General features: G+C 31.6%; 1 protein-coding gene across 1 annotated transcript; it reads left to right on the forward strand.

The window, feature by feature from the left end:
- Positions 1-874: 874 nt before the first annotated feature.
- Positions 875-21253, forward strand: LOC129003384 (zinc finger protein 425-like). Its single transcript, XM_054431677.1, has 14 exons — positions 875-914; positions 2442-2600; positions 4781-4939; positions 6148-6306; positions 7026-7214; positions 7874-8032; positions 9482-9640; positions 10751-10963; positions 12230-12352; positions 13537-13635; positions 15917-16165; positions 17932-18130; positions 18818-18977; positions 21098-21253. Exons 1-14 carry the CDS (start codon positions 875-877, stop codon positions 21251-21253), a joined length of 2223 nt encoding a protein of 740 aa, XP_054287652.1.
- Positions 21254-22571: the final 1318 nt, after the last annotated feature.

Raw genomic sequence — 22571 nt, forward strand, 5'->3', positions numbered from 1 at the left:
CATGGACAACTTCTATCAATAAAATAAGAAAATATATACTTTTCTTAGTTGTCGAGTTCTGCTAATTTAATAGGAAGTTTTTCTCACCTTTTCTTCCATAAAAAAACTAAAGATGTATTCATAAACCCTTAATTTATTTATTTAAAGATGTTTATATAACCTGTTGTATTTTTATATCAATAAAAAGTTTAAAAGATTTCTGTATGCTTTTTTACAAACCCTTTTTACAGCGTTGTTTGGTAAAGTAATTAAATTGCACCACCTAAGAGAGTATTATAATATATTAACTAAATAATTGGATCTAATATACAATAATTATTTGTATATGTAGTGTGCAAAGTGTTTAGTTACTACGTATAGTGGTAAAGTCCAATGTGGCACTTACGTTACTCATTAACATTTTCCCAACAGTTTCTATAAAGCATGGAAATAATTAGTAAAAAACAGTAAACAACACGTGTTAGGTTAGGTTAAATAAAAAGCGTGAACGTGAAATGGGAAGTTGTTGCCAACTTATTTTTTCAAGCGTAGGCCTACACGTATTACTTGCCTTATACTGGAGTGCGACAAAAAATGAGTGTGGCAAAAGTAAAATGAGTGTTGCAAAAGTAAAATGAGTGTTGCAAAAGTAAGTACTGTAATTGCATCAATTAGCTAAGAAAGCCCGCTTTGTCGGGTAACTGAAAGAAAATATGTTTCTGACTATTGTCTTTAGGCTTTTCTATACAATGTAATTATTACTAACACCGCTAATTCATTAGCACTAAATAAGTATTATTATACTTAAGATTTATTACATCTGATTCCTTATAAATGTAAAACTTACTTTAAAGTTGGTCCCTAGGTGACGATAGTTCTGACTACTTAGTGAAGGATGGGCGGTTCTACTGTCCAAGATGCAACGGCAACTACAAGTATAAAGGTAACCTGAAGAAACATTTGAAATGGGAATGCGGCGTACCGTGTCAGTTCCCATGTACTCTATGTCCTTACAAGTCGAAACGTAAATCTGACCTTAAGAGACATTGCGCTGTTAAACATGGCCTTTTTCTAAATTAACAACTCTGTGATATATTTAAGTAAAGATTGTAAGTAACGTTAGACACTTTAAAGAAATAAGATACATTAAAACTAAAGATATACATATTTATAAAAACTTAATTTATTTGTTGAAGATTTTTATACAACCTGTTGTATTTTTATATCAATAAAAAGTTGAAAAGAATTGTGCATGTTTCTTTACAAACCCTTTTTACAGCGTTGTTTGGTAAAATAATGAAATTGCGCCACTGAAGACAGTATTTAAATATATTAACTAAACAATTGGAACTAATCTATCTATCTATCTATCTATATACTATTATAAAGAAGAGGTGGTGTCTGTGTGTGTGTGTGTTTGTATGAGCTAATCTCAAAAACTACTGAACCTATTGGGCTCAAATTGCACACACATGAAGCTACAGTTCCGAGGATACATATAGAACTATTCCCGCTTCAATATTGTCCTAGGGCTATGCCCCGTGGGCTTTCAAAAATCGGAGGTGAGAGATTTCAGAGTAAATTTTGATTGATGGTATCCATGACAACAAAGAACAAACATACAAAGTTTAAAAATGTAAACAAGCAGTACTAACTGTCAAATTAATTTTGATTTCACAATTCCATACAGCTGGTTCAAACATTCATTTAAATACTGCATGAATGTTAGAACAGAGAGGGTAAGGATCATATTTAAAATAATTATGTCACTATCCTGAATGTAAACATTATTTAACATTACTTAAATGGAGCTGTCAAACCATACGCTAATGTCACTTTATACTTACATGCCAACCCCGTACGAAGGACGGGTACTCTGCTAGTATACAATAATTATTTGTGCATGCGAGTGTGGAAAGTTTCTCGAGTGCAGCAAAGACAATTTTCACTCACATTACACATTATATTTTCCTACAATTACTATAAAGCATAGAAATAATTAGTCTTTCAAAGACTAAACTAATTTTTTAGGTTAGTTTAAATAAAAAGCGTAAAGAAAAAGGGGAACCCTGTACTATTTGATCGTAGTCCTAGTGTTGCCACCTTATTTTCTAGTTTACACATATTACATGCCTAATAATAGCATACGGTTTTGTGTTGTTCGGTTGAACTACTGGAGTGCGGCAAAAAATGAGTGCGGAAAAGTAAAATAAGTGTGGCAAAAATAAGTAAATGCACGAATTAGCTAATTAGCGTGCTATAATCAGTTGAAGAAAGACTGCTTTAGCGGGTAACTGTGGAAAAATATGTTTCCGACTGTTGTCTTTAGGTTAACCTATACATTTTAAGTAGGCTATTAAAAACACCGCCAATCATTAGCGTGAAACAGTTAGTACCAGACTTAAGATTTATTAAATTTGATTCGTTAAAAATGTATAACTTACTTTAAACTTGATCTCTAGGTGGAGATAGTTCTGACTCCTTATTGAAGGACGGACGATTCTACTGTCCAAGATGCCCCAGCAACTACAAGTATAAAAATGACCTTAAGAAACATATGAGACTGGAATGCGGTGTTCCCCGTCGATTCCATTGTCCTATATGTCCTCACAAGTCAAAACGTAACGCTCACCTAAGGAGACATTGTGCTATCATACATAACGTTTTGATAAATTAAGAAATTAATGATATATTTAAGAAGGGATCGTAAGTAACATTAGCTTACCACTTTAATAAAATAAGGTATTTGTAAGATATTTTTTTTAACATTGGTATTTTTATACTGTTGTTTTCCCACAAATTTTCCCGTACTTTAAAACCAAAGATGTATAAAATAAAATTAATTCTTTAGTTTAAATTTTTAAACTAATTTTGTATTTTTATACCAATATAAAGTTTTAAAGAATTGTGCACATCTTTTTAAAGCCCTTTTACATCGATTTTTGGTGAAACAAATTGAAATTGTACTACGCAAAAGGTTATTATAATATACTCACCAAACAATGTTAGTTATACTAAATATGTATCCTGCTATTGTCTTTAGGCTGTCATCTAAATTTTAACTATTACAATCGCCAGTAACAAGTAGTACCAGACTTACATTATTCATTACGTTTTATATTCATTACATATGTCTAATTAAAAATGTATAATTTACTTTAAACATGACCTTTAGGTGGTGATAGTTCTGATTCCTGAGTGAAGGACGAGCGATTCTACTGTCCGAGATGCCCCCGGAACTACAAGCATAAAACTGACCTGAGAAAGCACATGAAACTGGAATGTGGCGTACCTCGTCAATTTCCATGTCCTATATGTACTTACAAGTCTAAACGTAACTCTGACCTCAAAAGACATTGTGCTGTTATACATAACCATGCTGTAAATTAACGGATTTTATATATTTAAGTGGTGATTGTAATTATCAATTCATCAATTATTAACATGAAGAATTCACCTGGGTGCCTATTTTAAAATATGAGTGAAGGATACGTGTTGAATGGGATAAGGTGATATTTGTAGCTTTGTTACTGACTAAGATCAGAAGTAACATAATACCACTTCTTTAAAGAAAAAAAAAACATGATAACAGTTTGTACATTTTGTTATATAAATATAGTTAATCTTATTTTGCCATACTTGACTATATTGAAATATTTACTGGACTTTATTTTGTATTGTTAGGTTAGAGAGATGTTTTCGGCTCTGCAAACGGTTTAATGTGGCTATATTTTCAAATAACACTGTACACGAATGGCCTACAATAGTAAACAATTAGATTTAGACAACTTTAAGATTAGACAGGGTTCTCATATAAAACAATGTACATGAAATAACACATATTTGTTTTATGGTTATAGAATTCCAATAGGCCTAATTGAAGTTATACTCACCTAATCTTCCATACTTGAAAACTAAAAATGCATTCAGAAAACTTTCAATTTATTTATTTATTCCAAAATTTGTTAATAACCATATGTATTTTTATACTAATAAAATTATTTAAAAAGTGTGCTCGTCTTTAAAAAAAATAACCTTTATAGTAGTTTATTGCCAAACAAACTGCACCATGTAAGAGTTTATTTATAGTAGTTTACGCACTGAACGCGTAAGGCTAATTACTGTACGTCAGTTGTATACAATACTTTACCTATGACCATTTTTAAGCTATTCGTTTCAGTTCAGTTCTTAACATTGAAAAGATTCACTTAACAGCATTGTTGTTCTACGTCACAACACGACTAATGAACCAATGAGGACAAGGATTGAGAGAAAATAAGTAAATAGGAAATATTGTAATATCTCAAAGCTTAAGACGTACTAATCAGCTGTTAAGACCAATTTAATTATTTAAATAATGAATGAGTAGTTGGGACAATAAGTTGTTGCATCGCAATCAGTGGCTATGAGAGGTTAAACACCTAGGAGTTATGAGTAGTGCTTTGTACTAATTAAGAAACGGTCGTAGGTAAAGTAGTGTTCGCAACTTGTGTAATTAACTTGCTACTCGCCAGGACTCGTACGTAAAATTTTTTACTCGTGTCGTTAAGACTATCCTTACGTGATTGTTGCTTATCTAAACAATATTAACTATTATCATTGACTATTGGATACAGAAGTTGTTGTATTAATAGTCAAAGCTATTATACAATATGTATACTACTATTTACCTTAGGCTGTTGCCAAAATTTTTATGTATTACAATTACCAATTTTCACATTAAAGTAGTTGTATTAGTTTTAAGATTTATTCTAATTATCAGATTAATTTAAAATGTAACTGACTTTAAAAATTGTCTTAGGTGGTGATAGTACCTACTTCTTAGAAAAGGGCGGACGATTCCACTGTCTCAGATGCAACGGCAGCTACAAGCATAAACGTGACCTTAGGAAACATTTGAAACTGGAATGCGGCGTTCCTCCTAAATTCCAATGTCCTCTATGTCCTTACAAGTCTAAACGTAACACTGACCTTAGGAGACATTGTGCTGTTAAACATAAATATTTTAAAAATTAACACAGATACACATTTCATATTTGTGTAAATTACACATTTGTGAATTGAATTGTAAATTATGCTAGACCACTCCTTAAAAAAAGGTTTATTATACCATTATGATTATTTTGTTATATACAATCATATACAAAAAGAATTAAATATAGACCGTCAGCCGTGCTGCGGTTACCATAGGTTCTGGAGCACACCGCTGGGAGCGCAATATAGTTACGGCGTACACGCTACGTAACTACACGGCGCTCCCAGCGGTCTGCGCCAGAACTCATGGTAACCATGGTAACCACAGCACGGCTGACAGTCTATATTTAATTCTTGATATAATAAATACAATATAATAATTTTTCTCAAGTCATAATGGAGCACCCACCTATTTATTTACTATGTATTTTTGTATTTTTACACTAATAAAATGTCAAAAAACCTTTGTACGTATTTTTTTACAAAACCTTATCACAGTTATTTTTTATGAAACCAAACAATATGGGTTATTTATTATAACTTAATAAAACTTCATAATAATACTTCAATGTCTGTTTTGAATTTGACCTGAATTTGTTTGTTGTTGTTAAACATTTTATTTGTTTATTTGTTAATTTATTTTATTGACTAAACAACGTTAACCAGTATACAAAATATGTATCCGACAATGTTCTTAGGCTGATCTATAAATTTTAAGTAATACAATTACCACTAGTCATTAGCATGAAACAATTAGTACTATACTTATCTATATATAAAGCCAAAAGTACCCATGAACTTTTGAGAAAACTACAAGTCACACCCCCATAAACCATATACTTAAAATGTTCGTCATGACGAGAAACCTTGCGCAAAATTATCCATCATTTCATAAATTGCCCTTTAAGGTCGTAATTCCTTTATAAAGGGAACTTTTCATATACCTAATGTTAAAAATACCTCAGCTGTACTTATCGGTTTGTTATTCTTTTAATTTATTACCTTATTAAAATCAGGTGTGATTATTTGTTTCTTTTACTTTATTTTGTGTATTTCAGGTTAACTTAACCAATCAATAGTTTTATTAATACTTACTTATGATGTCAAACGGGGTGAAGCCCGTGGGTAACAGCTAGTTATTTATTACATCCGATTCGTTACAAATGTATAACTTAATTTATACTTGGGCTCTAGGTGACGATAGTTTTGACTCCTTGGTGAAGGATGGGCGATTCTACTGTCCAAGATGCCCCAGCAGCTACAAGTATAAATATGACCTGAAGAAACATTTGAAACTGGAATGCGGAGTACTTCGTCAATTCCAATGTCCTCTATGTCCTCACAAGGCGAAACGTAACACTGACCTCAGGGCACATTGTGCTATGAAACATAACTTTATTGCAAATTAACACAGATACACATTTCACATTTTTGTAAATTAACACATTTGTTAATGAATACTGTATTTAATTAGGAATTGTAAATTACGTTAGACCTAACATTATTCTTTAAGAGATAAAAGATATTTTATCAATTAGAGAACTTTTTACAATTATAAAGTGCCTACAAGTGTTAACTTCAGTCTCCCTTATCAAGAAAAACTACGGATAGAATAAAAAAAAAAAAAACATAAGTTTTATGGTTATTGAATTCTGCTAATTTAATTTAAGGGATCCATCCTGATTTAATTTTCCATACTTAAAGATTAAAAATGTACTCACAGAACCCTTAATTTATTTGTTTGTAGACTTTTCAATAACTTTTTATATTTTTATACTAATAAAATGTCTAAAAAATTGTGCATGTCTTTTTTAAAAAAACCTTATCACAGTAATTTGTGATTAAACGAATCGAAATTACACAACTTAAGAGTTTATTCCAATATCTTAACTAAACTATGTTACTTAAAATGTACAAAATATGTAGCCAACAAAACGTTCTTTGGCTGATCTATAAATTTTAAGTTTTACAATCACCGCTAGTTATTAGCATGAAACAATTAGTACCAGACTTATTATTTATTACATCTGATTCGTTCTAAATATATAACTTAATTTAAACCTGGTCTCTAGGTGACGATAGTTCTGACTCCTTAGTCTTAGTAAAGGATGGGCGATTCTACTGTCCAAGATGTCCTTGCAACTACAAGAATGACTTTGACCTGAAGAAACATTTGAAACTGGAATGTGGTGTACCCCATCGATTTCCATGTCCTCTATGTCCTTACAAGTCTAAACGCAACTCTAACCTCAAGAGACATTGTGCTGTTAAACATAACTTTATTGAAAATTAACAAATTAGTGAATTCTGCATTTAAATAGGAATTGTAAATTAAGTCAGACATGAGGTTAACCTCTATGTCCTCCTAGATAAAAGATATTATATCAGTTAGACAAATTTTTACGAGTACAGTGCCTACAAGTGTTAACGTCAGCATCCCTTATCAAGTAAAACTACCAATAAAATAAAATAAACATATTATGTAGTTTTATTGTTATTAAATTCCGCTAATTTATTGGAAGTCATCCTCACTTAGTTTTCCATACTTCAAGATTAAAAATGTACTCATTAAACCCTTAATTTATTTGTTTGTAGACTTTTCGATTCCCGTTTATATTTTTGTAATAATAAAATGTCAAAAACATTGTGCATGTCTTTTTTGCAAAACCTTGTCACAGTTATTTTTGATCAAACAAATCGATATTGCACGACATAAGAGTTTATTCAAATATATTAACTAAACAATGTTAGTATGTGTGTATACAAAATATATATCCGACAAACGTTCTTTGGCTGATCTATACATTTTAAGTATTACAATCACCGCTAGTCATTAACATTAAACAATTAGTACCAGACTTATTATTTATTACATCCGTTTGGTTGTAAATGTATAACTTAATTTATACTTGGTCTCTAGGTGACGATAGTTCTGACTCCTTAGTGAAGGACCGACGATTCTACTGTCCAAGATGTCCTTGCAACTACAAGTATAAACATGACCTGAAGAAACATTTGAAACTGGAATGTGGTGTACCTCGTCAATTTCCATGTCCTCTATGTCCTTACAAGTTTACACGTAACTCTAACCTCAGGAGACATTGTGGTGTTAAACATAACTTGATTGCAAATTAACACAGTTACACATTTCATAATTGTGTACATTAACACATTTGTGAATACTGTATTTAAGTAGGAATTGTAAATTATGTTAGACCCCTCCTATAAAAGATAAAACAGGGTATATATAAAGTCCCGCATGGGCTTAATATTTTCTAAACGACAACAGATAAATCAATAAGATTTGGTACATCAACACCACACCTAAAAATCTACTTTTTCATTGAACTATGAATTTTCTGTCATATCATGGGGACGTCCTGCAAGGAGTCAGAAGGATATCTTAAATAGGAGCATAGGTCAATATGTACATCAAATGAAAGGTCTTTTTTAGTAGAATACAATGCCGCAAATCGCACTTCAAAAGGTTGATCCTGCACAATATGGCAGCCGTTCAAAGATTTCTTGAATCCGCCATTTTGAATCTTTGAACGACTGCCATTTTTTACCCAGGCGTTCTTTTGAGCATGAATTTACGGCATTGTAATCTACTAGTGAAGACCTTTAATTTGATGTGCATATCGACCTATGCTTTCGTTAACAATTTTCATCCGATTCCTAAGGCTGTCCCCCTGAGGAGTAAGCGTATAATATCAATGCAAATTAAATTAATCTTTGAACAACTGTCATTATTGGCTCGGTTGTCCGTTTGAGTTCAAATTTGCGGCATTATATTCTGCTAGTAAAGACCTTTAATTTGATGTACATGCCTTCCTATGCTTCTATTTAAAGTTTCCTTCTGACTCCTTGCGGGACGTCCCCATGATATGACAGAAAATTGATAGTTCCTTGAAAAAGTAGATTTTTAGGTGTGGTGTTGATGTACCAAATCTTATTGATTTATCTGTTGTCGTTTAGAAAATATATTATGCCCGTGCGGTACTATATATACACCCTGTATATTATATCAGTTAGACAACTTTTTACGAGTATACAGTGCCTTCAATTGTTAACGTCAGTTTCCCTTTTTAAGAAAAACTACAGATAAAATAAAATAAAAAAACATATTAGTTTTATAGTTATTGTATTCTGTTAATTTAATTGAAGGAATCTATCCTCACTATGTTTCCATACTTTAAGATTATAAATGTACTCACAAGACCCTTAATTTATTTGTTTTTGACTTTTCAATAACTCTTTATGTTTTTTATACAAATAAAATGTCTAAAAAATTGTGCATGTCTTTTTTATAATACCTTATCACAGTTATTTTTGATCAAACGAATCTAAATGGCACGGGTTAAGAGTTTATTCAAATATATTAACTAAACAATGTTAATTAAAATGTACAAAATATGTATCTGACAAATGGTTGATCTATCTTTGGCATGAAACGATCAGTACCAGACTTAATTCATTACATCTGATTCATTACAAATGTATAACTTAATTTATACTTGGTCTTTAGGTGACGATAGTTTTGACTCCTTGGTGAAGGATGGGCGATTCTACTGTCCAAGATGCAGCGGCAGCTACAAGAATAAAAGTGACCTTAAGAAACATTTGAAATGGGAATGCGGCGTTCCTCCTCAATTTCCATGTCCTCTATGTCCTTACAAGACAAAACGTAACTCTGACCTCAGGAAACATTGTGCTGTTAAACATAACTATTTTGCAAATCAAAACACTTGTAATAGTTTGAATTAAATATTTTAAATATATTAACCTTTTCCTTTAGAAATATGGGAAATTTTTAACAGTGTATTTATTTTTCTATAGAAATTAAACCTATGTTTGCAAATATACTTGACCATGTTATTATTAACTGGAATTTATTGTGTATTGTTAGTATAAAATATGTTTTTGGAATTATTAACATAGTAGTATTTTGTTAAGTAGACGATTTTCTGTTGAAACGTGTTCTTGAGTAGTGGTTTCTATACTACCCTAAAACTTCTCAGACTAATCACCTACCAAAATGACTCCACTGCCAGTCCGTCGTCACGTTACTCAATCAACTTGACTGCGATAATTGTCTGATGTTGATCTGTGTAAATAACTTTCTTGGTGAGTCAGTGGCTCAGTCGGTAGCGCCACGGACTGTGTGTCCAAGGCATCAATGTCGTGGGTTCTGATCCTGGTCACTGTCACTACTTTTTATCAGTTCACCCTTGTACTGTACCGGCTTGCCCCTTGCTTTACTGGATACGTTTCACGCACAGGCACATCAAGGTAAAACCAAAGTTAAGGATATGCATCAAGAGGTTTGCGAAAATCCTGACCATTGCAATGAGTGTCTACGATGCAATAATACTGACACTTGATACATCTGATATTGACACATAAAGGGAGCTAGCTCTAGACTTGGATCGCGGGACTTCAGCCTTGAGGTTTTGGGCTCAAATCCTACCAATCACTAATGGGATTTATCTTAGTGATAATATGCACCCTCTAGAACTATCCTGAAGTAATGCAATAACGGTACTAGGCTAGAGTCTTGTATCCTAAAATGGGTGGGATATAAAAAATGTATGTACTCGTCCTATATATTCATATATAGGTAAACATATTTAATTACATTTTTGGTGGACCATGAGTCACTGAATGTTATAGAATGGCAATCCTCCCATACTGTAATAGTGAGAGTTATAGTTTTCAAGTTTAATTAAGTTGGTGACATATTAAAATACATCTTTTTTACTTGATGTATTAATTTGCTTTACGATTTTATCATCAGAGCGACACAAGTGCCCAACTTGCGAGCGCAGCTACAAGCAACGACACAACTTGTTGAAACACATGAGGTTCGAGTGCCTGCAAGAGCCGAGGTTTGGTTGCCATATCTGCCCCTATAAAGGCAAGAGGAAAGCGCATCTGAAGAACCACTACCTCTTCAAGCACTCCATGCACTCTGACGACTTCAGCACATTCATACCAATTGATCCAGATAGTATATTGACTTAAAAGTTCGTCAGCTATTCATAAAATAGCGTGTTTTCAAAAAGGATAGTCCTTTTCCAAATTGTCATGTGCTAAAAATACTGTTAATACTGTTCTATGAAATGGCGACCATACAAAGTAGGTATTTTAAGCCAAGTATGAATGGAGATGAGTGTAGGATGAGTGGCGCGATCTTGTAGTCTTTTTAGTGACTAAGGCCGACATTCCTTAGACACAGCTGTTAATTATAAGCCCATACAGCTAATGGCAACTAAGGGACCTACAGTTTATAGTGGAATCCGAACCACATTTTTGCCTTGGTAATTAAGAATTGGTCTAATTATCAGGAAAGCACTGCGGATAGTCGTAGTACTCACCCGTGCGGACGTTAATCCACACTGGGGAGTATCGCATCTGTAAACTGTAATCTGTAAAAGGTTCTGTAAACTGATCTATAAACTGACCTAACCTAACCCAATTGACCTGATATAATTTAACTTGTGATGTCGCTATTCTTGAAAAGACCAATAAAATGTTTGTTTTCATCGAGAAAAGAAGAAAAGATTAATGTTAATCAATAGTATGTTGAAGTGGTGTCTAGTGTAATGTTTCAAATAAGTTAGGCTTACTTAGAAGGGAAATTTGTGTTTCTGAAATATATATAAGTTTTTCATACAATGGTGTTTTATTCCTTTGAAGTATTTTTATCGTACAGTCTAGTGTTTGATTTAGGTCGCCTAACTATTCGTTTCCACTAAACTATTACGTACCTCGCATTCGTTTCCTAATAAAAACAATAATTAAATTACTAAGTGTCCAAAGTCATGGTGGATCTAACAACATTTGCTTATGATTTGGTTAACAATCATTACTGTAAATATGCATTCATCTTAGACTAACAACTTGAAGATCGGTTACATTAATTTACTAGTTTCCCAGAGAAAATAAAATTCTACCATAATAAACTTTATTGCTACTTATCGGTTTAATTGTTTGCATTTTAATTAAGTTTTACAAGTACAACAATGTTTAGGTATACAAACTATCCACATCAAGTGTAGAACTTGATTAAAAAGAGTTGAAAAAATTTTTAGCTAACAGTTACACAATTTTAAATTTTATTATATTTTTTACAATTTTGTTTTGTATATTTCCATAAGTTTTTTTTGTATTCAAGAACTAACACCTACACCTGATCCTCTGTTTCACTCATCCCTTGACACATTATTCATATAAATTATCAATAACCCTCTTTGGTCCGTTTACTTTGTTCCAGATAAGAAGTCCACGTGTTTGACGTGCGGCAAGAGTTACACATACTTGTTGGAACACGTCCGACTAGAGTGCGACAGGCTGCAGCAGTTCTCTTGTCCTCTGTGCGCACACAAGGCGAAGAGGCGTAATCAGTTGGAGAAACATTGTTTCCTTAAACATAACTTTGTTTTGAAGTGATCCAAAGCTTGCGAATACACGGATCTAGCAAATTATAGCCTCAAAGAAAATATCAAAATACTACGGTTTAATAGAATTGTGGATACGATTGTTAAATTTACAATTTTCTACTAATTTGATTGTAACATTTGAAATATTTATTTATTTGTGAAAACCAAACACTTGCTTTCTTAGTATGTTTATTTTTCATTGCGTAGGATGGTCAATTCGTTTCTATTTTTTTTATATACTTAACAGCTTTAAAGTCGGTTACGTTGTATGTAGTTTATTATGTTTCTGAGGCCTTAAAAGCCTATCAGCCGGAAGATTTAGACATGGACGGGTTACAAAAGGATATATTTGTGTATATTATTTATTATTGGACATATTTGTAATGCTAAAGGTGAATTTTATAAAGATTTTCATAAATATATATTTTTAATATTGTTAAACAATGGGGTTTTTTTGAATTCGCACCTATTTAACATACCCAAGGTGAGTACCCGTGTTTATGATTCTGTTATAAAATTATTTAGTGTAATTTTTATACAAATCTTTTACATGAATACTGTTTAATCAAGTTCCTAAAATGTTGAAACAAAAATACAAGTTATCCATTTGAGCATGTCTTTAGATGCATTGAATTGTAAAGCTTGTGTTTCATGGTTAATTGACATGCTAAAAACTAAATAACATGTCCATTATTGAAAATAACTCCTTTTTAAAGAAGGATTTTACTAAAGGCAAAGACACACACAATAAGACTGCTCTCAACTTATTCACAGAACAAACACATAAGGTCATTTTAAAAACAATTTTAATAACAGTTGCCCGTTTATATACCTGTCAGTTATAAACAGAGCTAAACTGAAATCGGTTTTAGGAAATATTACCTCCCAATAAAGAAGAAGAAATTTTTTAAAATGGTAAAAACCACTGACAAAAATTTGAAAACAATAAATACCAAGATATAAAAAAGTCCCCACTAAAAATACTGTTTGCCTAAGATTGATATACAAGTAAAATCCATTCTCATATTCAAATAATCAATTTCCTATCAAATATGTTTCGTACTTCAGTTCGAACAAATCTTGAACATTGAAATTTTCGCAGGATGACGAGTTGTAGATTAATATATAACGTGTTTTACAGGCAAGCACGTGTGCGAGCAGTGTGGAAGGGGTTATCGTCAGAGGTACAACCTGCTGGTCCACCAACGACTAGAGTGCAACAAGGACCCACAGTTTGCTTGTAACCTTTGCCCATACAAGGCTAAGAGGAAGACTACACTAAAGACCCACATGGGAATTAAACATTTTGTTTATGGTGATAGCGTTTGCTCAACAACCAACACCCCTTGAATAGTTTCAGGGCAATCAGTAAATGCTGGTTTTTATGATTATACTTACTTGTTATATCAAAGGTAGCTAATTTTTAAGAACTATAGTGATGCATAAAAGATTAGTCGAATATGCAGATTGTAATTGGATTTTTTACAGTAGTTTTGTTTTATTTGTTGTTGGAAAATAATATAAATCGTAGTAGAAAATTGTGACGAAACCCTATGAATTTAATATTATTTTAAAGTATTAAAAGTAGAAAATACTTATCACGCACGGACTTTGAATTTCAAAACTTTTTTGTATTGTGAACTTTTTTAAGGGATTATTGCTGAAGGAGACTCTAGTGTACTCCAGCGTGTTTGCTAACATTTAAGTTTATTTATATGAACTGCATAACAGATTTTAATTATTCATAATTAAAATAGTGGTGCAAGATTAAAATTTTAATTTATAAAAAAATCGTAATGTTAGTGTTTGCATTTGCAACTTGATTGAAATACTGTATTTTCTTTATTATTGTGAAATGAACTAAAACTTCAGGAATGGAAAACGCATTCGACGTTAGTGCATTTTGTATTGAAGGGCAAAACTGAATGCTTGAAGGAAGTAGAATATTGTTGTAACTTATAACCATTTAAAACAGAGCAGCAAGTACAAATCTTGATTTCTAGTCTATTTTATTTTTAATTAGACTATTATCATCCCCAACACCGCTCTTTAATATTGAGAATACCATTATAGAATTATAGACTATTATAGACATAAACAGAAAACGGGTTTGAACTAAGTACAAGTAGGATAAGAAATATATTTTAATGTTATTTGTTAGTAAGTGTAAATACAGTATCTGATTTCTGAGACAAGTTATGAACCATTTGTTATTTTACATTACACATTAATAAAACTTTGCCTGTGTATATTTTTTTTATAACAACCTTTTTTGCATAGTTAAACAAATGATTGATTTTGGCAAATATTTTATTGAAAGCTGTAATAAAAATAAATTATCGTTAATATGTATGCTATCCATGTGAGAATATTAACCCTGTATATTTTAAGATATTTGAGTTATCTTATAAATCAATAACATGGGTGGTTTAAAAACAATTTACTCTGCTGTTAATAATGTTAAGGCTGTACTACCAGTTAGATACTCATACAAATATTTGTTATGTATCAGAACGTAAAAGTGTAAAAGTATTTGTTATGAATCTCTTTTGTGTATCACAGATTCACTATATCAATGAAGCTCATTACTATTATTGTTAAAATATTTCTTTCCACTTAACACTGTATTAATTATTTATTGTTTAGGTCTGTAAAACTTGATAATTTCAAATTTGAAGGTAAGAACACGTTCCTTTCAATAATATTTATCAGGGTAAAAATAACATGTAAGAGTTAAATGTAGTAATTTGTATGGTAAAGGATCATTCTTAAGCAGTCTTTCGGTACCTTGACTCAGTATAAACCTCATGCATGGTATCATGCTTACGAAACTGTAGTTAGTATTGGAACCATAACTGTAGTTAACACTTGCATCCAATCGCCTAAATTATAACAATCTTCTAATGAACTATACTGGAACTCTACTTTCATATGTAATTAAAAGTCCAGTGGCATGTTGATTAAAATCTACAAATTTCTATACACTAATAACCATACCTTAAAAATAATGTTTCCCAGCTAAATGTTAATTATTTTTGTTAAAAAACTATGTGTTACTTCCTCAAATGGTTTCTAAATATTAGGAAAAGGATTTCATTGGTTTTTGTTAAATGTTTACAATATCAATTTTTAATAACGGTTTACAATTATATGTACTATTTCAGTTAAAAACTTAAAAGTATGGTTGAGAGAACGTAAGCTAATTTTTACCATGGCTTTACAGTAAACTAGACTTCTTGATTTTGCTAATTTTAAAGATATTAATCATGGATTATCTTTAAACTGAAAAAAAATATAGAATTTTAAAGATTGTGAGTTTTAAATTGTGTGAATTAAGATACAAATTCAAGCATTTCTCGTGTCTACCCAGTTACACTATAAATTTAATATAAAAATCAGTACTAGTACTAGTTACCAAGTATAACCTAAAATTTGGAATTGTAAATCAGCATGAATTCAACACTATGTTTCTTATCCTATGATTCTTACCAACATTTAAATTCTTAATGTGTATTTTACAGGGCATTGGCCAAGTCTGAATGTGAAAAATCACGACCTGTACATGCGGAGCCTAGGAGCTGTGAAGCGTGGGGACGGACTGTATGGAGTGGAAGATCAGAAGAAGAACTCCGAAGACAAGTGGTTCATCTGTAGTGGTTGTGGAAGAAGATACAAGCACAATCGTAACCTCCAGGCTCATGTTAGATACGAATGTGGCAAAGAACCTCAGTTTTCATGTCCTATATGTCCTTATAAAGCTAAGTTACGCGGTACACTGAGAACCCATATGGCGCTCAAACATTAACATTAGATTAAATTAATATTTTGATGCTAACATTCTCTACGGGTTAGCGATGATTCAGAAAATAAAAGTTCAGTGGTAAACATCACACAGGTTAATCTTTCTTGAAAATGAAATACAAATATCATTTGTGTTTCTATATTTATCATAATTTATTTCAGTTAAGTGAACCTTCATTTTAATTTGCAAGTTTTATTTTAGTTACTGTATTATAAAATGTGTGATTTTTATGTGCTTACTTTGAAGGAAACTATGTGCTCATATTAGTCCCGCTTGGATGAAAAATATTAACATAGTTTTTTGTTAATCATGTGGAAACAAGTCAATTAAAAATGCGCTCCTTATTATATTTATGAACAGCTGTTTATGTAGGAAGAAGAATAATTTAGTTGTGTAAATAGACCTTTTGGGTTCTTTGAATTCATCACGTTCAATTAGGGTAGGTTTTGATAAATTCTTTTCTAAAAAAAATCCTTATAACTAACTTTATGTATATTTTTTAACTGTGCAAGGTTACCGACATTATGTTTTGTTCTAATAGACAGCAGGCCACTTAAACTAACAGTAGAATTTGAATTTTTATTGATCTACCTTAAATTGATGAGCTAGTTAAACGAAGATTAAAAAAATATTGGATTATTGCATTATTATATTATTTGTGGTCTTCTCACGAAGATTATATCATATTAAGTGTGTATTGCACTGTTTGATATTTGATCTTGTAAGAACTTCATCATGCCCAAATTGACACGTATTTTGAGTGTCTTTTGGTTATAGAAAAGCTGGAAAGATACTGTGCTAGCTCAAAAATTATATTTACAAATTGCTCTGATTATCCCTTAAAATTGTAGTTATTAATTTAAACACTGGATTCTTACTTTTTATATATACATTGATGTATACTAAAGATCGTTGGAAATCTTGGAAAATTGTTGTATTTAATAACAAACACACTTGTTAAAATGTAAGCACTGTTAAGTATAGACTAAATTTTTAATAAACATTTTGACATACGTTCATCTTTTTTATTCCTAATATTCATTATCTGGCCCATCTTATAGTTCATCAGTTAGTGTTGCATATATATTCACTAATTTGAATTTTCATTGCAAGGACATTAAACAGAGTTATGTAAGTTTATTTATTTCTTGCATAACAATTTAGGTTTTGCTCTGTTAACAATTGTTTACAAATAGATTTATTGTAAGATAATCCATATATTTATATATTTTTGTCTATCCTTCTACCTTTGAAAAATAAAATAGTAATAAGAATGGGAAGTCAACCAAACATTTAGGAATGTTTTATAATTTACAATTATTGATATAGTAAAGTTGTTATCATAGTATTCACATTTTTGAGGTTACGCTACTCCAAATTTTCCTTTGTTAGATATGACAGAGTTTCCTTAATAGAAGATAAGTACAAAAACAAGAAATATTTAAGTCAAAACAGAAACATTGAAAAATATTAAAATTTTAGAAAAATGAAAAACCATCTTTTCAAAACAAATAGTTCTTCAAACCATTTTTAACCCCACCTTTTTCTACCTACCTTTCATAAATTTTCATCACCTTCCGTAAATTTGTCTCATGTGCTTAATCTTAGTGGCGGCCCTAGAGATGGCAGGGACTGAAGGCACTGTTCGGATTCGCCTATTAGGGCCGCCTTTGCTTAATCTAATATTTTCTTCTGCACTCTTCTTGTCTATTGCTCACACTGCTGTTATCTCAGTCGTAGCCACATTGCTGACGGAGGATGGGCGCTTTTCTTGCTTCATGTGTGGGAAGAGCTACAGTCAGAAGCGCAATATGCTCGCTCACGTGAGGCTAGAGTGTGGAAAAGAAGCCCAGTTCCAGTGTTCAGCGTGTCCTTACAAAGCCAAAAGAAAAGCTCACTTGAAGAACCACATGGCGATGAAACACTATGATCTGTTTAAGCTGGCTTTTCCTCCTTGAACACATTATTTAAAGATGTATGGGAAAACATATTGCTCATGTTGTGAAACCTTTGTTGATGATATCTTCATAATTATTCTTGAAGCTTGCTTTTGTTATTCAAAATAAACAATACCGAAAATAAAAGTGTTGCAATGGTAGAATGTATTTTAATATTCTGTCAGGGTTTTTGTGAACTATTGGATCCGTTTTGTATTAAACGTTTTCAGACATAAAACATTGAAGTCGAAACATGTTCTTTTTAGTAAAATTTCCTATGTATTCATATATTCCGGTCATAGAAAATCAAATATTGTGAAAAACGTGAATAAAGATAATTTTTGTTAAATTAAGAAGAATTTATTTAAACCACATAGTTATTTTGTCACCTATAATCTCAACACTTTAATCTATAAACTGTCAGCTACGTGCGTTGTGTAGATCCTACCAGTAAACAAACTCTCTTTACACAATCTAAGCTTTTTAGGAACCTAATTTCATAGTGTTATTAGTGAACAGAAACTATCTGTAAGGTTGATAATTTCGGAAACAAACTGTTTCATGAGCAATGTTCGTCCTATGTGGACGAGCTTATCAGTTAATTATTGTGTTACAGGACTCTTTCCTAAATATCTCGAGCGCAATTCATTCGGACCAAAGGCCTATGTTTGTCCTTCGTGCAGTAGAAGCTACACCTTGGAACATAATCTGAAGGCACATCTTCGCTATGAATGCGGAAAAGAAGCCAACTTCTTGTGTCCCGAATGTCCCTACAAAGCAAGAAGAAAACACCACTTGCAGAACCACATGGCTGTAATACACAAGTTGTATAAGTCGCCGAAAGTTGGCTGTGATACGATTTGATGTTTCTAAAAGACTGAAAGTTACAAAGCTGGGTTTTTATTATGTCAGGTTTTTTTACATTTGATAAATATTTTTCTAGCACATGACACGATGTGCAGAAATTTAGCTAAGCGTTTCTTACCAAGTAAAGGTTTGCTTTGTTCGAATCTTATCTATTTTTTTTAGGGATCCTGAATCACATACCTAGACTGATATATTTCTTGTACTTCGCTATTTGTAAATATTCATTTTTTAAACTATAATGTAAGGTTTTGTTGAAGACCTTTAAGACTTTTTCCTTTGAACTGTCTCTACTCGTATCATGTGTGTGTGTTTTTGTCATATGTTTTCTTTTCTTTCAGTTTACTTTTTTATTATATTGTTTTTGTTGCTCATGTTAACATGTTTTCTTATTTCATTATAATAATTTAAATAATTTTTACTTTTCAAATCCAACATGTTTTGTATTTGTAATTTTTAAATAACATCGTTATATACCTTTTATCGTGCAAATTTACATTTTTTGTTACTATACACGGATTATTTAATATTGTCTTGAACGTTTTTGTTTTTAGATTGAAAACGTCTATAATAAATACCCTTTCGAAACCATGGAAGGGACCTTGATGTTGCCAAGTATGTTGATAAAATTATTGTACTCAAAACTTTTTAAAAATTTCTTTCTCTTCTTCAATTGTTATTTGAATTGAATGCTAAAAAAAGTATGAAATTTACTATTCAAGATACTGACACATCAATTATTGTATTTATAATGTGATTTGACTCAAAGGTTTTATTTTGTATTCTTTAGGAACAACACCTGACAATATTATAACAACTAGCTATATAACCAAACAGTGAGACACAAATAATGAGAAACTAACCTTAAAATAATAGAAACAATTTGTAAACAAAACACGACATCTACAGAAAAGCGGACGGAACTAACAATAAAATTTGCTTCAGCTGTTCAATAAGGATGGGAAATATATTATGTTTTATCTTTGGTATTATATTCATCAATAAGAATTTTTTTGACTCGACCTTTGATGCGCTCTAGGTTGTGTGGTCTAGAAAATGCGTAAATTCTAAGGAAGTTCGGCAAATCTACGCATTATCCCCTTCAATTTGAGAAATAAATCTTGTAGACCGGTTCAGTATTGACTGAGAAAACCGACTTAAAACTGTGTATTAAATATATAGATAACAATAACTTGAGATTTCTTCCAGTTCCCTTCACCACAGTTGATGGCATCTTCAGGTGTCCTACATGTCCTAAGATTTTTGAGAAACGGAAGTCTCTGCTGTGCCATATCAGGCAGGATTGTAATAAGGGAAGGAAGATTTAGTTGTTTTTTGTGTCCCTACAAAACATCAAGAATGCCAAACTTGAAGCTTCACATGGGCTCGAAGCATAAAAAATCTGCTTTTCTATGATGTGGTAGTTTAATTATAAAGTATTTTGTTTTCCATTTTCATATTAAATTTTGCCATTAGTCAAACGTTGTTGTACTTACCCTGTTCCCTGCAACTTTTCAAAGTATGTATTGAGAAATTAGCTATAGAGCATTTTGTTAAAACATATCTTCACTTGTACAATAAATTAATAATACTGTAACAGTGTAAAAATGAAAATAAACTGGAATCATTTTTAAATACGTGTAAAACGTCCATTTGAGGTTCTAAATTATACATTCATATAAAGAATAAATAAATTATAATGTTAATTTCTTTAAAATGTGTAAAGAATGAGGTAGAGATTATCATCCAAATAATTTATCTTTAAATTTGGATACTATCTTTACGTCTAAATCTTAAAGTAGGTGTAAAATTTTGAATATAGAATAATTATGGAATTACCGTCATATTGCTTTATGATTTCAATAGTTACAGACAAGTCATTTTAAGCCTTAGTACGTAAAAATAGCTTGACATAATTCTTAAGGATTTATTTTAACTCAACAATTGGTAAAATGGTGTTTATAAGTCCACCACCGCCGGAGTCAAAGACTTAATTCTTACAATCACAATTTTACCTATGTACTTTTAACATCCACTATGTGAACGATTATATTTCTATGGAATATAATGTGTTTCAATTGACTTGTTTTTTGCACCAGCCCAAGGATCAGATGGCCCGTTTACCTGCCCGAACTGCGGACGACAATATCGATACCAGCGAAACCTCACTTCTCATATCAAAATGGACTGTGGAAAAGAAGCTGCCTTTCCCTGTCAACTATGCCCCTTCAAAGCCAAGAGGAGGAACAAACTGAAACTCCATTTGGCAATGAAACACAACATGACGATTGAATGAAATGTTTCACCTGCTATTAACCAAAATTATGTTTCTTTTTCAACATGTACTTTGTTGTAAAATAAATGTAAATTGTAGAAGTTTCTATTTTCAATGAACTACCATTGTCAAATGTATTAAAACTTGCAATAGTGCCTTGAACATTAGGATGCTGGGCAATACTTTAGGCATTGAGTTTGATTGAGTCAGTATCAAAGTCATACATTTTCAATTCTATACTCATATCCATTATTTCCTATCAACCTAAAGTTGGATTATATATTTTTTATTGCATCACGATGAATTGATTTAGCAGTCTCAAATATTGTGATTTAAATATTTGGGCCATTAGTGTTTGTTGCTTTAGATAATTACTTTAAAATTAATTAGGACTTATAAGTTAACTGAAAAAAATACATTGTGAAATTTAGCTAATGATATATTTTTTGCTGTATTATTGTGTTCTCCTATTCTGTTTAAGTACTTAAATTAGTATTCAAACTGAAAAGTATGAGCTATTTTAAACTAAAAAATTTGTAGAATATTTGGACACAAAAAAGAAAATTTGAGTAGGAGAATTGTATGTTCATGGTTTTGCTTTCGAAAATGGGTGAACTTAATTACCCAACATAATTACATAATTGCATACACATAATTATAATTACATACACAGCACAATTATATACACACTGCAACAGTTCATAAATTTTTGTATATTTAAGTAATACAGGGTGACACAAAGGAACCGGACGTTTTTTAAATAAGTAGTACACAGTAGTTAAAAGGAATAAAATAGTTTTAATATTGTACATAGTGAGGTAAACATTTGCCATTTGTTACAAAAGTCATTTTTTTATGAGTCATGCATATGGTGGCCATGTACTTATCTACAAATGTTCTTTCTAAACCTGAAAATCATCTGAAAATCGGGTCAGGAGGTCTTGTTCAATGACATTGATATCTTCTGTGATTGCAAACTTCAAATCCTCGATAGAGTGCGTGGTTTGTGAGCATGAACACGCTCCTTAAGAAACCACCAAAGGATATAATCACTAGTGGACAAGCCATGTGATCTTGGCGGCCACGGTATGTCACCAAAAAAGCGAGAAATCACCTTGTTAGGAAACATTCATTCAATACTGCTCTCACTCTGGCGATGTTTTTGGGTGTTCTCGAAGTTCTAACAAGGCCTGGTGGTTTCTTTCTTGTTATATTCCCAGTTGTTTGGAACTCTAAAACCCATCTTAATAGCATATTTCGGCTTGGAACCGTTTCATGGCGTTCAATATTAAAATGTC

This window comes from Macrosteles quadrilineatus, unplaced genomic scaffold (assembly GCF_028750875.1).
Source record: "Macrosteles quadrilineatus isolate MER2022 unplaced genomic scaffold, UCM_ALF_1.0 Scaffold_9__3_contigs__length_116548681, whole genome shotgun sequence".
NCBI lineage: Eukaryota > Metazoa > Arthropoda > Insecta > Hemiptera > Cicadellidae > Macrosteles > Macrosteles quadrilineatus.

Bases quoted from the DNA above. Each gene is read 5' to 3' on its own strand.
- LOC129003384 (XM_054431677.1), top strand. From the start codon at position 875: ATGGGCGGTTCTACTGTCCAAGATGCAACGGCAACTACAA. The intron at 915-2,441 runs GTATAAAGGTAA...CTTGATCTCTAG, and splicing joins AGATGCAACGGCAACTACAA to GTGGAGATAGTTCTGACTCC. The intron at 6,307-7,025 runs GTAACACTGACC...CCTGGTCTCTAG, and splicing joins ATGTCCTCACAAGGCGAAAC to GTGACGATAGTTCTGACTCC.